The sequence below is a fragment of the Oncorhynchus nerka genome, linkage group LG2 (assembly GCF_034236695.1).
Source record: "Oncorhynchus nerka isolate Pitt River linkage group LG2, Oner_Uvic_2.0, whole genome shotgun sequence".
NCBI lineage: Eukaryota > Metazoa > Chordata > Actinopteri > Salmoniformes > Salmonidae > Oncorhynchus > Oncorhynchus nerka.
In genome coordinates, this window is record NC_088397.1 from 58,364,860 (window position 1) to 58,386,591 (window position 21,732).

The window sequence follows — 21,732 nt, forward strand, 5'->3', positions numbered from 1 at the left end:
CCCTGACCTCAACCCCTTTGGACCCCTTTGGGATGAATTGGAACGCCGACTGCGAGCTAATGCTCTTGTGGCTGAGTATTTTTATTTTATTTTATTTAACTTTATTTAACTAGGCAACTAGAAGCAAGTCCCTGCAGCAATGTTCCAGCATCTAGTGGAAAGCCATCCCAGAAGAGTGGAGGCTGTTATAGAAGCCTGGGGGGAACAACTCCATATTAATGCTCATGATTTTGGAATGAGATGTTCGACGAGCAGGTGTCCACATACTTTTGGTCATGCAGTGTATCTTTCCTCATGCAACTTAATCTAACTTGATATGGTTTCATCTAAATAGATTAAAATGTCCACATGTATAATATCAACCAATCAGATACTTTTATCTTAGCAGTCTCATCTTTAGTATTTGTCCTATAATTGAAAACCATCCCTCTCACATTTCCATCAGATATTTCTAGTCAGAGAATGAATATATCATTCTTGTTCTAAAGAGAGCTGATTATCCCATGAGACTGTACTTGGATACTTTTGGTCATGTAGTGTATATTAGTTTTTAATTTTTCATTCATGTTTTGCAAATGTTACAATTTTTCTTCCACTCTGACATTACAGAGTAGTTTGTGTAGATCAGTGATCATCCCACCTTATTAACAACAACGTGTAAAAAGTCAAGGGGTGTGAATACTTTCTGAAGGCACTGTAACTGGTTTTAATGTCTAGGAATGGTACCCATAGATTGTACCCTTTGGACCGCCATCATCAGCAGTGTGCAACTGCAGCCCGTAATTCGGGGTGCTCCTGCATGTGGACATTCCTGCACAGTGGCGGTCAGTGCCGTTTATGACGAGGGAGACCAATTTTTTTTTTTTTTACATGAGCATGGCCTTATTTCTAGTACAACATGTTGGATGACTTGTTCATATTCCATTAACCCTGTTCAATATAACATCGATAGGTTTAGGCTACTACATGATACTTGAATTTTTCCTATACCCATCATGAGGTTGCTACAACCTAGCCTATGAATGAAAGTTTACAACGTAGGTGCACACAGGCCGAGAGAGAAATTTGAGATGACAGACAGTGACACATTCAATACTGCCTTGAACACTCTTGCCTACATTTAGTTTATCTAGGGTGCAATAATTAGTCCAACAGTTGCAAACGAGAATTTCTATTGGGCAATTTCATTTTTATCCCTATTTTGTTTGCTTCCGTTTAAGAAACGTTTTTTCAACAGACTTGGCTGAATGAATACACACCTGATCACGCATAAACACAGTTCACTTTCATAGCAGCCACGTTGTATTCCTTCTCTCCTCTATGCACTCTCCTCTCACCTTTTCCCTTCGTTTGTGGACTTCCATGAACAACTCATCAGCTGTATGTGACCAGGCGAATAAACCTTTCCAAGCCAAACCATGTCATAACCGCTACACACAGCCTACATCGTTGTCCCCATATTAGCTAAAGTAATGAGCTAGTCAACATAGCTAATAGAACTAATACATTAGTAAACCTGCTACAATCATTCAGTAAAGTTAGTGTATAGTCAGTAAGCAGTTACACCGGCGGCCTCTGGTGGCAGTACATTAATAAAACCAAAAGCTTACCTTGACTTGGTAGAGTTCCAGTGTTGTGTTAGATAGGCATAGCCAGCTAGCTAACATAGCGGCAGGGTAGCCTAGTGGTTAGAGTGTTGGACTAGTAACCGAAAGGGTGCAAGTTCGAATCCCCGAGCTGACAAGGTCCATCTGTCGTTCTGCCCCTGAACAGGCAGTTAACCCACTGTTCCTAGGCCGTCATTGAAAATAAGAATTTGTTCTTAACTGACTTGCCCAGTAAAATAAAGGTAAAAAATAAAAAAAAATAGCATCCCGCTGTTTGAGCAGAGTGTTTGCGTAACCAAACTAGCCAGCTGCCTTTGCTAGCTGTGAAAGTGAACATTTTTTACTCTCTTTCTCTCTCTTGCTTCTTTATTTTTGAAGAAATTAATTTGTTGAAAACTGTTCAACTACTGTCTTTCTCTCTTTGAGTCAACTACTCACCACATTTTATGCACTGCAGGGCTAGCTAGCTGTAGCTTATGCGTTCACTACTAGATTCATTCTCTGATCCTTTGATTGGGTGGACAACATGTCAGTTCATGCTGCAAGAGCTCTGATAGGTTGGAGGATGTCCTCCGGAACCTGTCATAATTACTGTGTAAGTCTATGGAAGGGGGTGAGAACCAAGAGCCTACTAGGTGTTGTATTGAAGTCAATGTACCAAGAAGAGGTTGGAAGCTAGCTGTCCCCCGGCTACACCATGGTGCTTCCCAAGAGTGCTGTTGGGGCTACTGTAGACCTTTATTGCAAAACAGTGTGTTTTAATCATTTATTTGGTGACATGAATATGTTTAGTATAGTTTTATCTAACTTTTTCAATGTTTTACCATTTTTATCAAATTCACTGAGGAGGATGGTCCTCCCCTTCCTCTGAGGAGCCTCCACTGTTCCTGCAGGAACTCCCCCCTCGAGCATCCCATGTTCTGCTAAGCAAATGCGCTAATAGTATAGTTTGATAAAGACCTTCAATAGGCTGATGATTGTATTATTACTGCTGTCTGGTCAATGCATATAATCCGATGTTTACTGCCTATGCGCTTCAGAGGTCTGCATATTATGAAGATTACGGTAAGGAAATTGTGACTCAGGCACACCTCATGCTTTTCTGGTTTGGAAGGTGTAGTCAATAGTTACCACAGCCACAAAGTCTTAAACCCCGCCTATTTCTACAATGTATCTTAAAATGTGATTTAAAACCTAATGTTAACGACACTTCTAGTCTTTTGCCTAACCCAATCTTTAAATTAAGACCAAAACGCACATTTGTGTTTACATGAATTACAATATATTTGGACTGTGTGGCTGTGGTAATTAGTGGAAGGGCATCAACCGGGTCCGCGCCACCAACATACGAAGGACAGCATCGACCTCGACCAGACATTCGCAACGCAGGCTGTAGTGGGACAGAAACCTCGTAGAGCCAAAGATCGCGTATCCGTCGTCAGATTAACCTTTTCAGTTCTAATTGCCTCATCGTCTCGTACATTGCAGGTAAATTGCAATAATTTTGGTGAGTATGTGTGCGAAACAACCCATAAGCCTATTATCAGTGTTCCAGACAGACATTTTAAGACCCCGGCCCGAGACTACCATTGCACTACAGTAGTGTCGTCGCATAACGTGCTGCGGTAAATGGCTTCCTTTAGCATCATTTAGTGATGTCCGTTTTTAGTGCGTGTGCTATTTTTGATGATAGCCTCAGATATGGTCGTCCAGTAGGCTACATACTGAAGATCAGATGTCTCCCTCACTTTGCTGTGTTACTATGTTCTTGAAGGCTGTGGGCAGAATATAAAAGTAGCCTATATTACAGCAATATGTCAAGTCGTATACCATTACTTTGTCATATATTTGAAAGTTAATATCGAACTCATATTACTTAATGTATTTAAGTGCTTTTACATTTTATACCAGTACATCAACTTTAATTTAATTGAATATTGTTCAGATCTTTTAATAAATCAACCTTCTGTTTCTGATTGTCTGGGGTGATGCTCTTCTAGAGCCTTTGGAAACCTGGCTGAACAAGGACACAACTTCACCATGTCAGAAACCATTCAGAGAAAGACTGGCTTGGCCAACTCTGCTGAAGCCAAGAAAACAGAGCTCAGAATTAATGAGAAGAAATGCTGTAAGTACTGATAAGTCTCCCATAGAAAAATCTTCAATGCAGGAGAGCTGTGCACAGGCAGGGTCATGAGCAGGACGGGCATCAATTCCTCTGCGGTCTGCGTGATTGCCTCAGGTTGTTTTGACTGGCACAGAATGAGTCTGCAGGTGTTGTTTTGGCTTTATCTCTGAAAGCTGTCCCTATGCCTGACATGCAACACATGTAGCTGATGCACACATTCTCAAGCAAATGAGTTTGAAAGAAATACAAGTGCATCAATCATATTGTGAGAGATTACTCTTCTCTGAAAATGATTCCTTTGGCATATTTTGGGACAAATGATTCATTCTCTTTCCACATCATATTTGTATAATGCATATTATAGTGAAATATGATCATAATTAGCCCATCAATTGTTTTGCCTTATCTACTGTATCTAATTTCATTGTCAGGGATGTGTATCATTTTGTAGGTATACTGTATAGACAGTATACAGTAGTATCTGATTTAGTCCAATGTGAATACACTATAGTATGTATGTCTGTCTGTCTTTTTGTTCAGCATGGGCATCCTACATGACAAACTCTCCCACAGTGATTGTAATGATCGGCCTACCTGCCAGGGGAAAGACCTACATGTCTAAGAAACTGACACGGTACCTCAACTGGATAGGGGTGCCAACCAAAGGTGAGTAGGGGAAGAGCCTCTCTACAACGTTGCTTTTGAAGACATTAGACATGTCCATTTAAGTCTTCCATTATGACAGCCTATTGACTATTAACCCTCTGGTTTTTGAGAGATCTTTAAATAAGCACATGACTCAACTTTAAATCGCAAGTGTATTGTGGCCTACGAAGTAAGGTACTTTCATTAGTTAGGCAACTGTCAAGTTTTAAAGCTCCTGAGAACTGAGACGCCCCATGTTGAAAAGGATCCTACTTTGAACCCGTCCAATTTTTATGAAAGGAGACAGTAGACCATGTAGACACTGATAAAAGCTAGTCATAACTCTATTGTTGATGCCATTTTGTTCGTTTTGTAGTGTTTAACTTGGGTGTCTACCGCCGAGAGGCCGTCAAAGCTTACAAGTCCTACGACTTCTTCAGGCACGACAACAAGGAAGCCATGGAAATAAGGAAGTAAGTTACATTTGTTTTGTTCATATGCATGAGTCATACTGAAAAAGCAGTCAGAACTGCGTTGTACACCTTAGTTCACATATGAGAGCCAAAGTTTTGTATAAATCGTCAAATGTTAGGAAGAAAATCATTAATCAAGTATTGTGTCTCCATCAGCATGGTCAGATCTGAGTCAATCTCATTACTCCAGCAGTACACCAGGTTCTCTCATGCTTGATTTCACACATTTACTTTGCAGCGTTGGGTGCTGCGTCAATGGCTAATGCGTTTCTGAATCAACACGCTGTCTGCTGTGCAAGCAGTTATTCAGTGTACAAAATACTCATATTCTATTAACAGAATACAGTGCACTCAAAGTATTCAGACCCCTTCCTTTTTTCCACAATTTGCTATATTACAGCCTTATTCTAAAATTGATTTATGAGGAAAAAATGTATTCAATGTATCAAATACCACATAAAACAAAGCAAAAACACGTTTTTAGATTTGTTTTGCAAATGTATTACAAATAAAAACAGAAATACCTTATTTACATAAGTATTCAGACCCTTTGCTATGAGACTTGAAATTGAGCTCAGATGCATCCTTTTTCCATTGATTATTCTTGAGATGTTTCTACAACTTGATTGGAGTCCACAAGGGGGGAAATTCAATTGATTGGACATGATTTGGAAAGGCACACACCTGTCCATATAAGGTCCCACAGTTGACAGTGCATGTCAAAGCAAAGACCAAGCCATGAGGTCATAGGAGTTGCCCGTAGAGCTCAGAGACAGGATTGTGTATAGGCACATATCCAGGGAAGGGTACCAAAAAAATTCTGCCGCATTGAAGGTCCCCAAGAACACAGTGGCCTCCATCATTCTTAAAAGGACAAAGTTTGGAACCACCAAGACTCTTCTTAGAGCTGACCACCAGGCCAAACTGAGCAATCGGGGGAGAAGGGCCTTGGTCAGGGCCTCGATGGTCACTCTGACAGAGCTCCAGAGTTCCTCTGTGGAGATGGAAGAACCTTCCAGAAGGACAACCATCTCTGCAGCACTCCACCAATCAGGCCTTTATGGTAGAGTGGCTAGATGGAAGCCACTCCTCAGTAAAAGGCACATGCCAGCCTGCTTGGAGTTTGCCAAAAGGCACCTAAAGGACTCTCAGACCATGAGAAACAATATTCTCTGGTCTGATAAAACCAAGATTGAACTCTTTGGACTGAATGGTGGTGGCAGCATCATGCTGTGGGGATGTTTTTCAGTGGCAGGGACTGTGAGACTTGTCATGATCGAGGGAAAGATGAACAGCACAAAGCACAGAGAGATCCTTGAAAACCTTCTCCAGAGCGCACAGGACCTCAGACTGTGGCGAAGGTTCACCTTCTAACAGGACAACGATGCTAAACACACAGCCAATACAACGCAGGAGTGGCTTCGGGACAAGTCTCATTGTCCTTGAGTGGCCCAGCAGAGCCCGGACTTGTACCCAATCAAAACATCTCTGGACAGACCTGAAAATAGCTGTGCAGCAACGCTCCCCAGCCAACCTGACAAAGCTTGAGAGGATATGCAAAGAAGAATGGGAGAAACTCCCCAAATACAGCTGTGCCAAGCTTGTAGCGTCATACCCAAGAAGATTTGAGGCTGTAATCGCTGCCAAAGGTCCTTCAACAAAGTACTGAGTAATTGTGATGTTTTTTTTATTTATACATTTGCAAACATTTCTAAAAACCTGTTTTTCCTTTGTCATTATGGGGTATTGTGTGTAGATGAGGGGGGGGGAAACCAATTCAATCCATTTTAGAATAAGGCTGTAACAAAATGTGGAAAAGGTCAAGGGGTCTGAATACTTTCCGAATGCTGTGTGTGTGTGTGTGTGTGCAGGATTCAAACTGAAATTTACTTTGTTTTTCATAATAATTTGTGATGGATTACTATTTTCCAACTAGCTGAACGTTTTCTAATCAAATTCAAAAATGTATCCAGTATAATCACTGAATGAGGACGGCATCCAAATAGGCTCAGAAAGTGAATGTAGTTGTCTGTGTAGAGAATTGCCCTTTATGGACCTGTAAACGGCTTTACTGTTCTTGACATCACAGAATGCTGATCTAAAATATACTGCTGCTGCTGTCACTCTTCTGCTCGTATGAGCCTTGCAAAATGTTGAATCGGTATGTTCTGTCACTGTTCCGTCAGCGTTACTATTCAGGTGTCGGTACAGAAGAAAGATAGGCATACGGTAGATCACTCTGGTCTTCTGGCCCGCTTCCCTTACAATCAAACACGAAATGAGCAAATAAATGATACAGGGGCCGTTAAGATAAAGTATAGTAGTTTGGATTGCATACCTGCCCCCTTTGCTGCAGACAACTGTAACTGTATTTCCCTCCTCTCCCACAGACAGTGTGCCCTGGTAGCCCTGGAGGATGTGAAGGGATATCTAACTGAAGAAGGTGGACAAATCGCTGTACGGCATTTGCTCTCTCATTTTGGTTCTTTTTTTGTCTGCTCAATATATTTGACATTTATCCACCAGTTTTGTGATGTTTGCTTTGCTTTGATTAGGTATTTGATGCAACAAACACAACAAGGGAGAGGAGAGACCTCATTCTTGATTTTGGGAAAGAGAATGCATTCAAGGTAACGTGCAATGTGCTAAATTGCCAAATATAGTTTTGTGTTTGAATTGTATCTCCATATAACATTACTGTATTATGGACCGGCATTTAATATTGAGATGAATCTGATAGTTTGTGGTCATGGGACTCTGCATCCAGCCCTGTGGTGAGACAGTATATTGTTGTAGTCTGAGCTATTTTCTTTCCAACAGGTGTTCTTTGTGGAGTCAGTGTGTGATGACCCAGAAGTCATTGCTGCTAATATTCTGGTATGTTCCGATGTGAGATTGTAATGCTTTACTATGACCCCACGCCACGGTCAAAACTATAACCTATTTATACACTGACTATATCCCTCCCTGCTATGTGACTGACGACTTTCATTGTTTCTTTGCCCACATTCTAATGTGTTATCTCTATACAGGAAGTGAAGGTATCCAGTCCAGACTACCCAGAGAGGCACAGAGAGAGAGTGATGGATGACTTTCTCAAACGCATAGAGTGCTATAAGGTTACATACCAACCTTTGGATCCCGATGATTATGACAAGTAAGAATGACCAAAGCATATTGTCTATCTCAGTGTTTTGCATTTGAATAGGAGTTTGCCAGGGGGGCTCTGTAGCCTTTTTTGGTTGGGGGGCCCGCCACCTCGTGGCAACAAAATATAGCGGCTCCCCCTCTTGATGGTGGAGAGATAAATGTACTATTTAAAGTTAATTTCCTACAATTCTACCCATTTTGCCTTGGGTGGAGATAATTGTTTGCAATTGTATAACACATTTAATCTAATTATACTCTTCTTTTTTTAATGGGGCAGAGAGAAAAACAGTGCAGTTTTAAAGCTAATACCCTGCAATTCTACACATTTTGCCATGATTTATGCCATGTTAATATATCTGGGTGGGAGTGACTAACAAATTCAATGAGTGCCCCCTGGCGGTCAGGGCACCTGGGCACGTGCCCTGCGTGGTATTTGGCCATGATTACTGCAAGTTTAGATTGCTGTCTATGTAACCAATGTGAAATGGCTAGCTAGTTAGCGGTGGTGCGCGCTAATAGCGTTTCAATCGGTGACGTCACTCGCTCTGAGTCCTTGAAGTAGTGGTTCCCCTTCCTCTGCAAGGGCCGCAGCTTTTGTGTAGTGATGGGTAACGATGCTTCGTGGGTGACTGTTGTCTGTGTGCAGAGGGTCCCTGGTTCGAGCCCGGGTATGGGCGAAGGGACGGACGTAAAGTTATACTGTTACATCTACATGAGTGACGTAAGAGAGAAACTGCTGATGCATAACCAATTTTATATATTTCACCTGGTGTTTTTCTATAATTTCTCTCAGTTGAAACCACAACTGAGTTGTTTTATTTTTTTGAGTCAGGGCCCCCTAGCGGCCGGGCCCCTAAGCGGCCGCTTGCCTCAATTAGAGGCAAGAACTGTTCATACGGATCATTTGTTATACCTAGTAGGCGTTAACAGTAATTCTCCAGAATTCCTGTAAATTTGCTGCAACAGTTCAGATGTAAGCCGCCAGGTGGATACAGAATACAGACAATTGTGTTACTGTGTATCCCGTAGGGACCTATCCTTCATCAAGGTGGAGAATGTGGGCCGGCGTTTCCTGGTGAACCGGGTGCAGGACTACATCCAGAGTAAGATAGTGTACTACCTCATGAACATCCAAGTGCACTCTCACTCCCTCTACCTGTGCCGGCATGGAGAGAGCAATCACAACATGGAGGGCCGTATCGGAGGTGACTCGGAGCTCTCCCCAGGAGGAAAACAGGTATGTGTCCTGTCTGCCATAACGGTTAGGCCCGCTCTGGAGAACAGTCAGCATGACACTGACCCCTGTATTTGAGTCAGTGGACCCTACCAGTTTCTATTTCGATTTAGTTACAGCTAATGGAAAATACTAATTAAAGCTCCTGTACTTTGAATTTGAGTAAACACTGGTAATCTGATCATGTAATTATGATGTACTCTTAAATAGTTAATAGCATGTTTACGACCATGTACAGTAAATCGTACCCTGATGATGGGCTTGTTATTGAAACTAATCTCTCCACTAGTTTTACTGTATCTTTCTCATTTGCCCTCTGGTCCAGTTTGCTTATGCCTTGCACAGCTTCATTGAGGAGCACAAACTGTCTGACTTGAAGGTATGGACTAGCCAGCTGAGACGCACCATCCAGACTGCTGAGGAGCTGATTGTGCCCTACGAACAGTGGAAGATCCTCAATGAGATTGATGCTGTCAGTGCTGACTTCACCTCTGATCTCTCACTTATCACTGGTCTAACATAATTAATACCATGGGGTTTTCATTTAGGTAGACACCTTTTGTGATGAAAACTTGTTCTGTGATAAAGGACTTGTAATATTCCATGTTTGTATAATAATGAATGATTTATCATTACCTGTCAACTCGACTGACAAGGCACATTTTCCAGAGTTTTCTCTTTCCTGTCTGTTAGGGTGTGTGTGAGGAGATGACCTATGATATGATCCAGAAATCCTTCCCAGAGGAGTTTGCCCTGAGGGACCAGGATAAGTACCACTACCGCTACCCAGGGGGAGAGGTAAAGTCCTACCCTCTTACCACTTTTCTGGGGCCCTGTTCCTGCCAGGGTGAGGAATCACTAAGGCTCAGTGTGTCCCCTCTCCCTCCCTGTAGTCCTACCAGGACCTGGTGCAGCGGTTAGAGCCTGTCATCATGGAGCTAGAGAGACAGGGCAACGTGCTGGTTATCTGTCACCAGGCTGTCATGCGCTGCCTGCTGGCCTACTTCTTGGATAAGAGTGCAGGTGGGTGAGCACACACCGCACAGTACACTTTTACTGACAGTTTCACAAACACCAGAGGTAATGACACTTTATTTTGTCTTTCATAGATGACCTGCCCTACCTGAAATGTCCACTGCACACAGTGCTCAAACTCACTCCTGTTGCGTATGGTAAGTCTTTGTGTTCATTAGACTAAATGCTGAACAAATTGTTCTGACAATTATTTTATGCATGTTCACATCTGAGTTCCTGTTCCTCTATCACCACGTGTCGTTTGTATTGCAATTAGGAACGGGTCACATCAATTTCTCTGCAACTTTCCCCAGGCTGTAAAGTGGAAATGTTTTATCTTAATGTGAAGGCAGTGAACACACATCGCGACCGACCACTTGTGAGTAACATTTTACGTTATCCTCAGTGGCAAGGCTCTGCTCTGTTCTGCTCACATATCACATGCTTCACTGAACATCTTTTTGGTTCTTTTTCCTCTTTAACCAAACTAGCTCAAGCTACAGTATGTCTGGTTAAATGAGTAGTTAGTGTGACTTTATTTTTTAACTTGGAGGCAGTTATAACTGATCATATTTCCCTGCTTGCAAACACCACCACCAATGCTCTGGTCCCCTTTAATAACTGACTTGTATTGATTGGTATACAACACAGTGTGGTGCAAAGGACAACAGTCTTTGCACCATAACCTTTACCCCCTGAAGTTGCTTTTAGATTGTCTTTTTTTTGCAGAATCACCTTTTTCTTGTCTAATAGCATTTTTTTTTTTGTGTGTGTGGTGGTTGGTCAAGGAAAACTATCGTTTGATTGCTGTGTTTTGGGGAATTGTCCCAGTAACGTTGGGTGTGCCCGGGTCTCTTTCTTTAATGCACCTGGTGTTTCCCCATCTCCAACCAGGATAATGTCCCGAGGGACCCAGCTCCCATGCTGCTCCGACGGAATAGTTATACCCCCCTGTCCAGTCTCGACCAGTTCAAGCGGCCCAGGCTCTACAGTGCCGGCAACCGGCCCTGGCTCCCTGAGATGCCAGAGGGGATGCTGCAGCAAAGCCAAGTTAGTGTCAAAAATTGGCACCCACTTAATGAATCACTCTTAATTCAACTCGGTCACCTCCCTCTTCCCACCTGCCACCCTCACCCCAAGCCAATCCCTATTTATCCTTAGCATCCCCTCACCCTTAAATCCCTTTGATAATCCAGACATGTTGTGGTCTTGTTGGTGGCTTCTCCTCTTTATATTATGTCTGTCTCTCCTCCAACATCAGCTGTTTGTCTTGCATGGTCTCCCCTTGTCTTCATAGGCTGTATGTCTCCAGCTTGAATATGCATAGCACTATTCCTATCCCAAACAAACTGCACCTCTTATACTAATTTACGTCTTCTGAATACCATTCCAGAAGATACACAGTTAAAACGTCTTCCAGTAAGCAGGTGTTATACATTAGTCAGTTAAATCCAGCTGGTGATCCTAGGAGAAGCATGCTCTGTACAACAATTAGCTTCAGAGCTCAATACCACACAAGGACAGTAAATATAGACATGTTGATGTTTTGAGATGCATATTCAACGTTTCTTGTTGTGGTGCAAGTGTGTTGGTTCAGTTTGGTTTGTTGTGAGTTCAGTACTATAGGTAGTCCCCCCATTTGTGTCTCTTCCTTTTGTCCCTTCCTGTCTGTCTGTCATTACAGCCTCGTATAGGAAGCTGTTTTCTGTGAGTATTTTAGATATATTCCTGCAGAAGGTTTCTGTTTAAGCAATAGGGCCCAAGGGGGTGTGGTATATGGCCAATATACCACAGTTAAGGGCTGTTCTTAAGTACGACGCAACGTAGAGTGCCTGGATATATCACTTAGCCATATATTGGCCATATATCACAAACCCCAGAGGTGCCTTATTGCTATTATAAACTGGGTAGCAACATAATTATAACAGTAGACAAGTCATTTTGTTTCTACGCATGGTATATTGTCTGATATACCACAGATTTTAGCCAATTAGCAGGGTGCTAATTACCCAGTTTATAATTTCATTTATTCACATGAGACGTAATCTCAAACAATGGATTATGTATCACCTTTAAATAATACCGGCATATAGTATGATGGGATGCTGTATCAAAATGTTTAGTTACTGATAGTACTAATAATTTTGTTCCCTCTTTGCAGTATAATGATGATGGTGTATCATGAGAGATTTTCGCTAGCAGAGATCTCTGTGCGTTGGTTTTTCTGTAGCAAACCTCTAGTAGTAATGGAAGACCTGTCAATGATTAATCAGACTGCTCTGAAACGCGTTAAGACAGTGATCGAAAAGAGACCAGGAATATTATATGAGTCATGTCTGTTCTGTTTGAAGGACTCCCTGTGTGAAGGAGTCGACTATGACAGCCCAGAAACTAGTGGCTGTTTCCGCTTCTGAGTGACTACGAAGTCACCTTCATGTTCAGCTGGTGCCTCAGTTTCTCCCTGTGACCTGAAGCTCATCATCATCCCCTCCTCCATTTCTCTGCATGCCAAACCTCTGGAACAACTGGTGGAATACTGTAACCAAAAAAAAGCAGTTGTAGAAACATCTCACGGATGATCATTGGAAACAGGATGCACCTGAGCTCAATTTCGATTCTCATAGCAAAGGGTCTGAATACTTATGTAAATAAGGTGTTTCAACCTGTTTTCGCTTTGTCATTATGGGGTATTGTGTGTAGATTGCTGAGGATTATTTATTTATTTAAATCATTTTAGAATAAGGCTGTAACGTAACAAAATGTGGGGAAAAATCTAGTGGGCTGAATCATTTCCGAAGGCACTGTGTGTATATATATATATATATATTATATATATATATTATATATAATTTTAGATTAGAAGTTAGTCCAGTGCTCTTTAAAAATTAAATGATTGTATACTGAAATGGTCACATTTCTTAATGTTGCAAGTTATTTCCTGTGCCTTTTGTGGCATGCTGTATAATAAATATGTGTATAATCATACACATGAAGGTTCCAAATAAATGTAAAGAGGTGTGACTATATATTTGATAGTTTTCCAAGGATAGCCTGCTCTGCTCAAGAATGTACTGTATTCAATACACAGCTGCGTGAATTTTAACATGCCAAATGTTGCCTGTTGATATGGACTTCATTGCATCAATCAGCTAGTTTAGCATTGTTGAATTGTATTTAAGACTTTCTCCAGTAATTGTATTAAAGAATCAATGAAGATATAAAACAGATGTAATTGTTCTCTCCTTTTTGTGTGAGTTTTGGGGAAGGAGGTATCAGGTTTCAAGTTCATTCCCTACTCTTTGTAGGGCTCAAGATAACTATCAAGCACTACACATAAAACTCATGTCATGTCACTTCAAATACATTATCAGAATATTAACTATATGAGGCTTTAGTATTTCACTGTACTTTGTATTTGACAGATGTATGTACTTGACATACAGACTGTACAGACAGTGAGTCACGTGGCCGTGGCTTGCTGTATAAAGCAGGCAGACAGGCATCGGGGCATACAGTTACTGTTCGATCGAACTTGAGAATGTTCAAAATTAGTGACCTAGGCAATTTTGAGTGTCGGTGCCAGGCGTCCAGGTTCCAGTATCTCAGAAACGGCCGGCCTGCTGGGCTTTTCACGCATGACAGTGTCTAGGGTTTGCTGAGAATGTTGTGACAAAAAAAAACATCCAGTCAGCAGCAGTCCTGTGGGCGAAAACGGCTTGATGAGAGAGGTCAAAGAAGAACGCTAACAGCGGGCTGCAAAAAGGCAAATAACATCTCAATACAACAGTGCTTTGCAGAATGGAATCTCAGAATGCACAACTCGTTGGTCCATCTCACGGATGGGCTATTGCAGCAAATCAAATAACATTTTATTTGTCACATGCGCCGAGTACAACAGATTTAGTTTAAGGGTAGACCTTACCGTTAAATGCTAACTTACAAGCCCTTAACCAACAACGAAGTTCAAGAAATAGACTTAAGAAAATATTTAATAAATAAACTAAAGTCCAAAAATCAAATTAAAAAGTAACAAAGTTACATAACAATAACGAGGCTATATAAAGGGGGTACCGAGTCAATGTGTGGGTACAGGTTCGTCGAGGTAATTTGTAAAGTGACTATGCATATATAATAAACAGCGAGTAGCAGCAGTGTAATAACAAAGGGGGTGGGGGTCAATGTAAATAGTCTGGGTGGCTATTTGATTAATTGTTCAGCAGTCTTATGGCTTGGGGGTAGAAGCTGTTAAGGACACTTTTGGTCCAAGACTTGGCGCTACTGTACCACTTGCCGTGCGGTATCAGAGAGAACAGTCTATGACTTGGGTGACTGGAGTCATTGACAATTTTTTGGGGCCTTCCTCTGACACCGCCAGGTCTATAGGTCCTGAATGTCAGGAAGCTTGGCCCCAGGATGTACTGGGAGATACGCACTACCCTCTGTAGCACCTTACGGTCAGATGCCGAGCAGTTGCCATACCAGGCGTGGTGCAACCGGTCAGGATGGTTCATCTGTTTGAAACATGTAGGTATTACAGACTCGGTCAGGGAGAGGTTGAAAATGTAATTGAAGACACTTGCCAGTTGATCCGTGCATGCTTTGAGTACACGTCCTGGTAATCCGTCTGGACCCGTGGCTTTGTGAATGTTTACCTGTTTAAAGGTCTTGCTCACATCTGCTACAGAGAACGTGATCACTCAGTCGTCCGGAACAGTTGGTGCTCTCATGCATGCTTTACTGTTTCTTGCCTTGAAGCTAGCATGAAGGCATTTAGCTCGTCTGGTAGGCTCGCTTCACTGGGCAGCTCGTGGCTCAGTTTCCCTTTGTAGTCCATAAAAATGTTCAAGCCCTGCCACATCCAACGAGTGTCAGAGCCGGTGTAGTAGAATTCAATCTTAGTCCTGTATTGACACTTTGCCTGTTTGATGGTTCGTCTGCGGTCATAGTGAGATTTCTAATAAGCGTACGGATTAGTGTCCCGCTCCTTGAAAACGGCAGCTCTAGCCTTTAGCTCGGTGCGGATTTACCTGTAATCCATGATGACCAGTCCTGTTAGTGTTTAAATACTGGAGAGTTGAGACCAAATCACGGACGCTGGACAGAGTGGATTTAAGTTGTAACAAAAGGCAGTTTTATTGAGTCAAAAGATATCTCGTCCTGCAGTTTATCGTGCACGGACCTAGTTCATATAACTCAGTATGGAGTCAGGTGAAAAAGGGACTTATACAAAGGTTACATTCATTTTTATACATAGAATAAAGTACGTAGAGTCTTGTCGTGTCGCCTTCTGAATGGTCCCGAAGGGTTGGAGGCGGACCTGCTCTAGCCAGAGCAGGAGCCCCATTGGTGCACATCAGAGTCTTCTGCTCTGAGCACCTGACCAGTAGAGGGGGGATAAAGTGTGTGTTTATGCAAGAAGATATTTGTGTGTCAGGGGATCGTGAGACAGGAGAGCAGAGGGGGTCGTGAAACAAGAGAACAGAGAGGGTCGTGAAACAACAGAGCTGAGGGGGGCAGTTTTATTGCTGGGTGGGTGAGCTGGTTCCTGTTTTAGCAGGGGTACGTAAAATGACTTGAGTCAGGCGGTTTAGCTTGGCGCTGTATAATATATGAGCTATGTGTATGAATGTTTATATATATATATATGACAGTACTATCAGCTAAAAACAAGAAGTAGTTCCAGTGGGCACGCAATCGAGGAGCGGAAAAACATTGCCTGGTCCGACCAATCCTGGTTCATGATGCATAACACTGATGGCAGAGTCAGGATTTGTCTTAAACAGCACGAGCCCATGGCCCCATCCTGCCTAGTGTCAATGGTACAGGCTGTGGCGATGGTGTAATGGTGTGTGGAATGTTTTCTTGGCACATGTTAGGTCCCTTGATACTAATTGTGCAACATTACTATTCCTTGAAAAACTCAGGTTGTTCTGGAGGCGAAGGGGGTTCCGACCTGGTACTAGATGGGTGTACCTAATAATAAAGGTTAATGTCACAGTTTATGTCTATGTCACAGTTAACATTTATTTTTAAAAGAGACTTGGTATCATAGCTGGATCCATCCACAATTTCCACAATGGAAACATGTCTCTGACTTTGAAGTGATATCCCTGTCACGTTTTAGAAATGTTAAACTGTGTGAATACTTTTTTTTCTCACTAATTGGTCTTATGACGAATCAGATCAGCTCTGAAAAAGTGAAAAGATCTGATATGATTGTTCAAAAGACTAATTAGTGGAACAAATATCAGAATTGGTCTGCCTGTGTTATCGCAGCCTGTGTGTTCTCAATGTCAACACAACTAAAGAGCTGATCGTGGACTTCAGGAGACAACAGAGAGAGCACGCCCCCAATGGGGCTGCAGTGGAGAAGATGAAACTTTCCTCGGCGTACGAATCACTAACAATCTGAAATGGAACAGAGTCTTATCAACCGCAAGAGGCTGAAGAAATTTGGCTTGGTCCCTAGACCCTCACTTGCTTCTACAGAACCACCATTGAGAGCATTCTGTGAGGCTGTATCACCGCCTGATATGGCAACTGCAGGGCTCTCCAGAGGGTTGTGCGGTCTGCCCAACGCATCCCCGGGGGCACACTGCATGCCCTCCAGGACATCTACAACACCTGGTGTCACAGAAAGGCCAAGAAGATCATCAAGGGCCTCAGCCACCCAAGCCACAGCCTGTTTACCCCGCTACCATTGAGAAGGCGAGGTCAGTACGGATGCATCAAAGCTGGGACTGAGAGACTGAAAAACAGCTTCCATCTCAAGGACATCAGACTGTTAAATTGTTACCACTAGCCGGCCTCCGCCCAGTATCCTGCCCTGAACTTTAGTCACTGTCACTACATTTACATTTACATTTAAGTCATTTAGCAGACGCTCTTATCCAGAGCGACTTACAAATTGGTGCATTCACCTTATGACCTCCAGTGGAACAGTAGTGCATCTAAATCTTTTCAGGGGGAGGGGGGGGTGAGAGGGAGCCAGCTACCACCCAGTTACTCAACCCTGCACCTTCGAAGCTGCTGCCCTATGAACAAAGTCATGGAATACTTTAATAATGGAACACTGGTGACTTTAGTAATGTCTACATACTGTTTTACCCACTTAATATGTACTGTATGTACTGTATATTCAGATTTCTAGTCGAGGCCTATCCTATTTAACTATTGCTGTATACTATTCTACTCTACGTATTCTTCAGATATACTACATATTCTATCCATATACTGTCTATAATGTCTATAAATCCCATCATATACTGTGTATATATACAGTACCAGTCAAAAGTTTGGACACACCTACTAATTCAAGGTTTAAAAAAAAATAATAAAAAAACTATTTTGTACATTGTAGAATAATAGTGAAGACATCAAAACTATGAAATAACACATATGGAATCATTTAGTAACCAAAAAAGTGTTAAACAAATCCAAATATATTTTATATTTGAGATTCTTCAAAGTAGCCAGCCTTTTCCTTAATGACAGCTTCACACACTCTTGGCATTCTCTCAACCAGCTTCACCTGGAATGCTTTCCCAACAGTCTTGAAGGAGTTCCCACATATGCTGAGTACTTGTTGGCTGCCTTACCTTCACTCTGCGGTTCAACTCATCCCAAACCATCTCAATTGGGTTGAGGTCAGGTGATTGTGGAGGCCAGGTCATCTGATACAGCACTCCATCACTCTCTTTCTTGGTCAAATAGCCCTTACTGAAAGATTATTGGAATCTGTGTGGGTAACTGGACAGGTAGGATGACTGACAGTGAAGGTGAACAGGTGGTCACGTGTCAGGTGACAGAGGAATGGATGAGACTGAGGCAGGAATTCCTTTAACCATAAAGTGGTATATTTACTTAGTAGTCTGTGGTGGATTCATGGACGCACAGAACTTCTGGATGAGATGGAGTTAAGGAAGAGAAAGCAGCGAGATCAGGCGATGGCAATTTCCTCCTTTTATGGAGTTGAGATCTGTCGGACATTTCCACCTGACCTAATTAAAGCGCCCCTGGCCCAGCTGAGTAAATGGCAATGAATTAAAGGAGTATTCCACCAACTCCATGGGCCTTTTCTACAGCCACCCCGGAAATTTGTTAAATTCCACACTCCTCAAAAAAGGCTCATTGCTCCCCGTCCTCTGTCATCTCAGGGAGAGGAATCAGTCGGGCAACTGGCCGGATATATGTCCGGTTCTTCACCTGGATCTCCACTGATCTAACACGACCATCGATCCCAGGCATGGTCTTAGTTATACGGCCCACTGGCCAGGAGGCTCGAGGCAGCTGAGGGTCCACCATCATTACTACTTGGCCAGTTTCCAGGCTGGCCATTTCTCTCCGCCATTTCCCTCTGTGCTGTAGACTTGGTAGGTAATCCCGAATGAATCGGGTCCAAAAATGGTCAGCTAAGATTTGGCTGTGTCGCCACCGGCGTCTGCCTACGAGGTTGGTATCAGCATACATGGCTTGAGGAAGTGACGCATCTCGGTGTCCCATCAAGAGCATATTCGGTGTAACCGGAACGGGGTCAGCGATGTCTGCAGAGAGATATCCCAAGGGTTTGGAGTTCAGAATCCCTTCCACCTCTATCAGGACGGTCCTCAATACAGTTTCAGTGACAGTTTGGTCCCCTAGTCCGACTCGTAAGGCAGTCTTTACAGATTTGATCTCTCGCTCCCATGTTCCTCCAAAATGAGGAGTGCCTGGAGGGTTAAATTTGAATGAGATTTGTTGGTCCATCAGCTGATCCTGGAGGCTGGGTTTCATGGCTTGGAAGGCTTCCTCCAACCTGGCTTCTCCTGCCTTGAAGTTCGTACCTCTGTCAGCCAGAATCTCGTAGGGTTTCCCCCGTCGGGAGATAAACCCCTGTAGGGCCATGATGAAGGCTTCAGTATCCAAACTTTCCAGTAGGTCCAGGTGGACACATCTGGTTGTCAAACACTTGAATAGAATGCCCCAGCGCTTTTCCACACGACGACCTAACTTGATCATCAAGGGGCCAAAGCAATCTACTCCTGTTGACCAGAAGGGTGGTTTAAGGAGGCGCAAGCGAGCAGGGGGTAAATCTGCCATTTTGGGCACCGTAGCTCCGGCCCGCCATCTCTGACATTCTACGCAGGCGTATTGGTGCTTACGAATGGCTCCTCGTCCTCCAATTATCCAGTACTTCCGCCTCATCTCCCCATAGACCCTCTCTGGCCCTGGGTGGAAAAGCCGCTCATCATAACTCTTGATGAGGAGCCTGGTAAGAGGGTGTCTGGAGTCAAGGATAATTGGGTGGATAGCATCTGGGTCCAAAACCTCTGCTTGGCGCAGCCTCCCTCCGACTCTGATCACTCCAAGGATTGGATCATATTCTGGGGCAAGAGAGAGAAGACGGCTGTCCTTAGCCACTTCCCTACCGGCTTTCAGAGCTTTTAACTCCTCAGGGAAGCTAACTGCTTGTGCTTGCTGGAGGAGTAGTGTCTCTGCCGCGAGGGAGGTAGGGATAGAAGCCACCCCATCTGAGGTCTGGTTTGTGGCTGTGATCAGATCCGGCAGTGTTTGGGATTGTGTTAGGTCAGGGAGAGCCGTTGTTGGTTCCATAGAAATGCTGTAGCATTGGGTGGACTTCCTTAACTCATGAGCTTCAGTTGGTTGCGGAGGGGCCGCACGCCTGGGGGCTGTCGGCCACTCTTTCTCTGGTTGGGACAAGAATGGTGGTCCCAAGCTCCAGCGATGGGGTTTAGCCAATTCCTTAAGGGTTTTACCTCTAGTAATGTCATCAGCAGGATTGTTTATGCTTTCAACATACCTCCAGTCCTGGACTTCTGTTAGGTCTTGGATTTCCGCGATGCGAGTTCCGACAAACACCTTATACCTGCAGGACTCCGACTTGAGCCAGGTCAATACAGTGGTCGAATCACTCCAGTAGATGACCCGTTGGATTGGCAAGGTGGGCTCGGCTCGCAAGGTAGAGGCCAACTGGGCTCCGGAAAGGGCAGCACTGAGTTCCAGCCTAGGCATTGACAACTGCTTCCTGGGTGCGACCCTGGACCTGGCCATGACAAAGGAGACATGGGTGTGGCCTGCCTTATCCTCCACTCTAAGATAGGAAACCGCCCCATAGGCTCGCTCCGAGCGTCACAGAACACATGCAGTTCCAGGCATGATCCCAGTTGGTCAGCACAGGATGGTACATAACATCTTGGCATTTGGACATCAGAGAGCTCCGTTAACTCAGTTTCCCAACAGATCCATCGTTCCACTAGGTCAGCCGGGTGGATTGGTTCATCCCAGTCCCTCTTGGTCTGCCACAGGTCCTGGACTAAGACTTTGGCCCGTGTTGTGTATGGCAGGATATACCCAAGGGGATCGTATTGACTGGCCAGGGTCCGATAGATGGTGCGCAGAGTGGGGGTTTCTTTACTCGGGGATGAGCGATGCTTATACCCCAGGGTATCCGGTATGCAGCTCCACCTCAGTCCTAGAGTGGGCTCTTCTGGGTTAGCACCAGACTGCGTTAGCCATAGTTCACTGCTACTGGACCTAGCTTGTGGCGGGAGGTGCTGGATAACCTCCGCTCTGTTACTAGCCCACTGTCGGACCTCAAATCCCCCTTTGGACAGGAGATTCCGTACTTTATCAATGAGTGATTTCGCTTCAGCCGTGGATGGGATGCTCTGTAAGCAGTTATCCACATAGAAGGCATTTTCCACTGAATCCAATACTTCTGGGTCACTGTCTGGATGCTCCCGTGCGTGTCTCTGCAGAGCGTATATGGCACAGCAAGGACTGCAGGTGGTGCCAAATGGGAGTACCTGCCATTCATAGATTGTGGGCTCTGCATCTCGTTCCATATCCCGCCATATGAACCGGAGCAGTGTGGTGTCGGAAGGCAGTAAACGAATCTGATGAAACATGGCTTTGATGTCTCCACTGATGGCTGTAGAGTGCTGCCGGAACCGGAGAAGGACACCGAGCAAGGAAGGACCTAAGGTTGGTCCGGGGAGTAGACAGTCATTCAGGCTTTGACCAGCTGCTTGGAATGAACAGTTGAAGACAAGTCTATACTTCCCACCATGTTGCTGGATAACATGGTGAGGGAGATACCAGGATTCACGGAGTGTGTTTCCCTCTTCATGAGCTGTCACTTCAGTGACGTAGCCTGCCTTCACAAGGTTATGAATCTCTCGGTTATGAACTTCTGCAAGCTCAGGATTCTTCACCAGGCGTCGCTCCGTTCCACGCAGTAGTGGGAGTACAGCCCGTGTCGTGGTTGCCAGAGGAGGATGGTTGGGCACCCGTAGCAGTGGGGTTGCATACCTGCGAACGTCATCCATTTCAGTGGTGGTGGTGCTCTTCTCCAGGAGGTGTAATGCATAGGAGTCATTTTTCGAGCGAGTGACCTCCTGTAGCTTCCGGTTGGAGAAGGTGTCCATCTTCCAGAGAATCTCAACATTCCGAAGGAGGTCAGTGGCTGCACAGGGGAATGGA

General features: G+C 43.9%; 1 protein-coding gene across 6 annotated transcripts; it reads left to right on the top strand.

Moving 5' to 3' along the window:
• The first annotated feature begins 2,733 nt into the window (after window positions 1–2,733).
• LOC115138634 (6-phosphofructo-2-kinase/fructose-2,6-bisphosphatase 2-like) lies at window positions 2,734–13,478 on the top strand. 6 transcript variants are annotated; one of them, XM_065000508.1, is made up of 17 exons: window positions 2,735–3,114; window positions 3,608–3,735; window positions 4,276–4,401; window positions 4,757–4,853; window positions 7,244–7,310; window positions 7,409–7,483; window positions 7,674–7,730; window positions 7,886–8,010; window positions 9,033–9,240; window positions 9,563–9,709; window positions 9,931–10,035; window positions 10,131–10,260; window positions 10,347–10,409; window positions 10,566–10,630; window positions 11,146–11,301; window positions 11,936–11,958; window positions 12,603–13,478. In XM_065000508.1, exons 2-17 carry the CDS (start codon window positions 3,648–3,650, stop codon window positions 12,667–12,669), a joined length of 1,599 nt encoding a protein of 532 aa, XP_064856580.1. In that variant the 5' UTR covers window positions 2,735–3,114; window positions 3,608–3,647; the 3' UTR covers window positions 12,670–13,478. The 6 variants fall into 6 exon arrangements, 5 of the variants coding, with proteins under 5 accessions (XP_029531575.1, XP_029531608.1, XP_064856580.1 ...); XM_029675724.2 differs by lacking the exon at window positions 11,936–11,958 and having other exon boundaries at window positions 2,736–3,114; XR_003864980.2 differs by lacking the exons at window positions 11,936–11,958; window positions 12,603–13,478 and having other exon boundaries at window positions 2,734–3,114; window positions 10,529–10,630; window positions 11,146–11,179.
• Window positions 13,479–21,732: the final 8,254 nt, after the last annotated feature.